This window comes from Morone saxatilis, unplaced genomic scaffold, assembly GCF_004916995.1.
Source record: "Morone saxatilis isolate NCDOM2014 unplaced genomic scaffold, NCSU_SB_2.0 Contig7, whole genome shotgun sequence".
NCBI lineage: Eukaryota > Metazoa > Chordata > Actinopteri > Moronidae > Morone > Morone saxatilis.
The window spans coordinates 22,808,251-22,813,667 of record NW_023340246.1 but is presented as its reverse complement, the minus strand read 5'-3'; the positions used below and the strand labels follow the sequence as shown (position 1 = coordinate 22,813,667).

At 39.9% G+C, this 5,417-nt stretch overlaps 2 protein-coding genes across 3 annotated transcripts in view; both read right to left on the bottom strand.

Annotated features, from left to right (window-relative positions):
- Positions 1-2,364, bottom strand: part of ccr6a (chemokine (C-C motif) receptor 6a) — a 5,385-nt gene extending 3,021 nt beyond the window's left edge. Inside the window, exon 1 of the mRNA XM_035678609.1 lies at positions 2,277-2,364. The gene's annotated coding sequence lies outside the window, so the exon portion shown is untranslated. The remainder of the gene's footprint in view (positions 1-2,276) is intronic.
- Positions 2,365-4,584: 2,220 nt separating this feature from the next.
- Positions 4,585-5,417, bottom strand: part of cep43 (centrosomal protein 43) — a gene marked incomplete at its 5' end in the record, with an annotated part of 7,332 nt that continues 6,499 nt past the window's right edge. For both annotated transcript variants that reach the window (XM_035678613.1, XM_035678614.1), the window contains 2 exon segments: positions 4,585-4,777; positions 4,866-4,953. In XM_035678613.1, coding sequence (XP_035534506.1) covers positions 4,697-4,777; positions 4,866-4,953 — 169 coding nt within the window.

Sequence of the window (5,417 nt, the reverse complement as noted above, 5' to 3'; positions counted from 1 at the left end):
AGCTGGACCGGAGAGCAACTTAAATTTTCGTTGTACCTGTGACAATGCAATAAAGATCTATTCTATTCTAAGCTCCATTGGTCAATATGTTAAAAACTAAGTAGAGATCCAAATAAGCCCTTAGGCAACTATTGTATCAGCTCCGTCTCCCGATGATCCCAGAAGGTTTGCAGCAGCCGGACCAAACGGTTCAGGAGCAGGCGGCCTTTTTCAAGTAATTCAAAATGTGGACTTGAATGGTCCAGGAAGACGGTTTGTGAAGCCACATCTCTTTTATTTCCCAAGTAAAATGAGCCAAGTTGATTCTGAGATCATTTCCACCCCTCACCCAGCAGTTAAAACCGACCGCAGCAGACAAATAATAATAATAAAATAATTTAATTAAAGCTGGCAAGCAGCGAAGAAAGAGCACGGTTTTTAAATCCGTGATGGTCTTTAGAACCTGAGGCAAATCTAAGTTGATGTCACTGTTCCCCAACACTGCAAGTTATTTTAACTCCAAAAAAAGAAATTGTGAATGCAGATTCCTCAAACATTTTACTCTAAGAACCCAAACCTCAGTTTCGTAAGTTAAAAAGATTGTTGATAGAAGCAGCTTTTACTAGATTGTCCACCACGCCTGTTTCATGAGGGTTCGAGTGCTTGTGGCCGCCAAAACTGCAAAAAATAGTAATTCCCTTTCCATTTCAACAAAGAGCTTGCAGTTTCTTTTAGAAACTTGTGTTTGAAGCAAACTGAATGTGGCGGGGTGATAAGAAGAGAGCAAGGTTTATTAGCAAAGATGATATAGAAAACTGGCAGTTCATAGTCGTGCATGCATTACTGGCAAAAAAAAAATTACTTAATAAGTAGATGTTAGTGATGGAAAATTTCACATATTATGCTTTCCTTTTTGACAGTGGCCCCCGCAAGACAGTGACGGAGCCTGCTGTGCATAGCCCAGTGGAAATATATAATAAAATAATATAATATTAATATGATAATGATCCAATGATACAGGCAGTGAATAATTTAGCATAAATTTAAAAAATAATAAATAATTAATTTAAGTGCTAGTGTTACCTTAAAAACAAAGTAAAAACATATAACATAATTAGCAGCATACATAGACACACAGTCATACACACCCAGTCATTGCATATTATTTTTTGCAGCATTGAGGGTAGTTACTGCAGTTGGATAAAAACTGTGGTTTGAGTTATTTGTCCTTGCTTTAAATGATCGGTACCGCCTGCCGCTGAAGCAACGTTCAACAGGGAATGACCAGCGCATGGAGTGGGTGTCCTTTATAATGTTCTGGGTTTTTGGAGGCAACGGGGAACTGTGGTAGTTCTTTCCAGTGTTTTGGGAGGGCAGCCGACGACCTAGCTTCAGAGGGGGGCGTAGCTCAGCACATAAACAGATCAAACCGATCTTTACAAAACACACAGGATATGTCCATATAAGGACCCCGAACACACCCTGAAAGTTTCATTCTAATCCACCACTGGGGGGCCACAAAGGGAAAACACTGGGCCTGCTGTAAATCAGAAATTTAGATTTTCAGAATGCCTTCTCAGCATTTTGTTTGTGGTGTTAAACCAAAGCACCAGAGTTGACTAATCTCAGATCAGCTATATCAGGTAAACATGCTAACGTTGATCAGAGTATCCTGCTACCTTTAGTGTTTCTTCAATCGTCACCAAACTGGACTTAGTAATAAATAAAACTTTATAACGAGACACAAAATATGAACCTGACTCCAATGGCAAACTTTCTGAGTGAATGTGGTTGAAACTGAAACTGGCTGGTGTTAGTATATATTTATATATCTGTATGCAGACAGAGGAGCGTCCACCGATTAATCTGTGTATTTTAATGTGAACCAACCCTGACCTGAAGGAACACACCGTCTTTTTTCACATCCTGTAGATTTTCATGATAAAATGACACAAAAATGACTCGGTGTGATCTTATCTGACATATGACATCATCTGCCTCAGGTTCCCCAAACAAAGACACTGAAACACGAACCAAATCTGCTGATCTGCACGTTTCTGTCCGTCCATCCATCCGCTCCATATTAAAACCTAAAGTTTAGATTTAATCTGGACTGAGACGACCCCCTTCGCTTCAGAACTTCCAGATTCACAAGACAGAAGTTTTGTCAAAGATAGACAATAAAAAGTAAAAGAGATAAGAAAAAAAAGAAATAAGAAGTGGAGGAGGGCTGTGGTTTTACGGAGAGAGTGAGAAAGAAACAGAAATAACAGAATAAAAGTAGAAATAAAACTCACAGGCTGCTGCTGCTGTCGCTCAGCACTCGTACAGGTGATGGTGGAGGCGGCTGCACGGCATCGATCTCACACTGAAAACACACCGCTGATAAAAGGGAAATGTGTGTGTGAGAGAGACAGAGAGAGAGAGCGAGAGAGAGACAGAGATAGAGAGAGACAGAGAGAGAGGTGAGAGAGGTGAAAGAGGAAGACCTGAATTCGAGGTTTCACACAAACACTGATCTCTGTGGTGTGAAATGTCTCCTCACTCAGCGACATTCTTTAAAGTCACAATAACAGCAGAAAGTTCTCAATGTTCAGAGAATAAATGTTTATTTATAGAAATAAAATATTAATATGTGAAAAAGATTCTTACTGTAAGTTTGTTGTTGAGATCAATGATCTGTTCTAAGATTATAAGATTATAAGAGAGAGACCTGGTCGAGGTAGCAGTCCATCAGACAACATCAGGGTTGGTCGGGTTCAAATGTAATCTGATTACAGTTAGTAATTACCTGTTGAAGAACGTAATCCACGTACTGCTCAGTCTTTAAGATGAACGAGTCCCTGATCAGTAATCTTCTCACTGTCAGAGAGAAAGTGAATGAACATAGTTCCTCAAATCCATTAGAACTGTTTAAACTAATAAAACCCACGTTTTCTTCTCTGGGTGTGAAAAATGTTCGTAACTGTAACAAAGAGCGATAAAGGGGCGGTCCCAAAGCTGCACTGCAAAGCTAATGCTGCTAATGCTNNCCTTTAAACCTTTAAACCTTTAAATCTGAATCCGGACAAACTGCGCTGCTGCTGCTAATGCTGCTAATGCTGCTAATGGTGCTAACGGTGCTAATGATGCTAGTGTTTTGAGGTACGACAGAAGTCAGAACCGTTGAGCTGGTTTCAAATAAAATCTCTTTGAAGAAACAGTTGTGTAATAATAGTAATAGTAATAATCTCAGCACAATAGTAACACAAGAAGTAACTGGATTACTTTTTTACTTAAATACTAAAAGAGCAAATAAAGAATTGTTAGGAAACGACTTTTATGTGTTCAATAAGACAAAAAACGGGGAAAACAAGATTTAAGAATAAATTCTGTCCTTTTAAAATTGTCCTCCTGCTAAATATCCAGATTTTTATATAACTGTAATCTGATTACATTTTTTAATGTAAATGTAATAGATTAGTGCTTTGTATGCCTGTTCTGTCACTAGTGTGTATTTGATCTTTTATGTGGTTCTATATCAGTGATTGTCCCTTTTATCTGTATGTCTCACACAGCTGCTGCAGCAGGTGGCGCTATAACCAACTCCCGCATACGACGTCACACTTTAAAAAATCATCCACAATGCGAACAACCAATCAGAGCCCAGAAAGACAGTTGATTGTTAAGTCTTGTCATACTGACGTCCTGGGAATCAAACAATCAAATATCTTCAAGACTCCAACCCAAGATGTCTTTCTATCTTTCTCGGCTCTGATTGGTCATTTTTGTTTGGGAACGGTGGATTCTTGTAATTGCTGTTAGGAGCAGTAGGGGGAGCCAGAGGAACCTGATTGTTTCACAGATTATCTGCCTCATGTTCTACTGTCAGGATACAGTGAAAGTTTCACAGATTATAATTATTATTGTGTAATTTCCTGGATGCAGCGCAACGTACATCCCTGTTTCTTTACAACGTCCCGTACTCTCAGTGCAGTCTTTATGATTCGGTTGGTTGGACATCGCAAGCACTCTGGATAATAATCTGCAAAATTAGTCCAGTTTTTGTCCACTGATGAACTTCATCATAATGAATGTGGTCACTGGAGTTTGTATATTATTTTGTATTTTAATGTTTCTTTGGGCTCTTGTGAGATTATTGATCTCAATCAGACTTCTTGGTAAAATAAATAAAAAAGACTTGGGAAAGAGAGGGTCTGTTGTTGGAGGAGTTTCATTGGCTGATCAAGCGACTGAGTGAGCGACTGTACATATTTATTGATTTATTTATTGATTTATTATTGATGTTGGTGGTTTGGGTCTTTTAAAGAGCTGCTGTTTTATTGAGTGTTTCTGTCGGTTGCTAAGCTGTTGCTAGGTGGTCATAAAGTCATTAGTAAATGTTGAATCAGGGACGTTCAGTATTTTCTAGGAAGATGCCAACATCCACAGTGCCGTTACTGGATGGATAACATACTGAGAGGGTTGCTAAGTGGTTGCTAACGAGGTGTACAGGGACTTACACTGGAATAATGATGATGCTTTATATCTGGATATGTGGAGCCATGGTTTACATTAAAACGTCAGAGTCTCTTTGTCAGCAGTCAAACTCTGCATACAACAACCTTTCGATACAAATCCATTTATTTATTTGTTCATTGAAACTGTACAGACTTAAATATTGACGATACAAAGAGGTGCATGATGGGAGAGCAGAGGGTGTTGGGTGATGTGAGGGTCAGGCCACTTCCTCCATGTAGTCGACTCCGTGACTCTGACTGAGCTGAGACACACTCAGGTCCTGGGTGGTCTCATCCAACTGCAGAACAAACACAAACAGGTTGAAGGTAAAGATTTAAACAACAGAGCGCGTGGGACCTGAACCAGGACTCTGAGGGTCTGATCACCTTGTCACTGTTGTCGGGTCCCTCGATGGAAACTTCCTCAATCTCCTCACCGATGCTGAGCTCGCTCTTGGAGAGGTCGGACCGATGGCTGGAACAACAGAAACAGATTGTTCAGACCGGTTTGTTTCTACGAGACTCAAAACCTCCTACAGAGACTCAAAACATCCTGCAGAGACTCAAAACATTCTACAGAGACTCAAAACATCCTGCAGAGACTCAAAACCTTCTACAGAGACTCAAAACCTCTTGCAGAGACTCAGTCCACTAATAAAAGTTACAGTACTGTTCAGAGCAGAGACAGTTTCTAGGATGGTTCTTGAACCGATTCTTGGAACCTTGGTGTTATAGTGAACCAGTTTTGAGCAGTACTACTGTAATCAAGGATACTAAGCATCAGTGGAGGCCGCTGCCCAACGACCTGTAGAGTAAGCCAACTTTTTGGATTCCAAACCAAATCCTCCATAAACACTAAAGTTAGTCATGGAGTTCCACAAGGTTCTGTGCTTGGACCAATTCTATTTACCTTATATATGCTTCCCTTAGGCAACATTA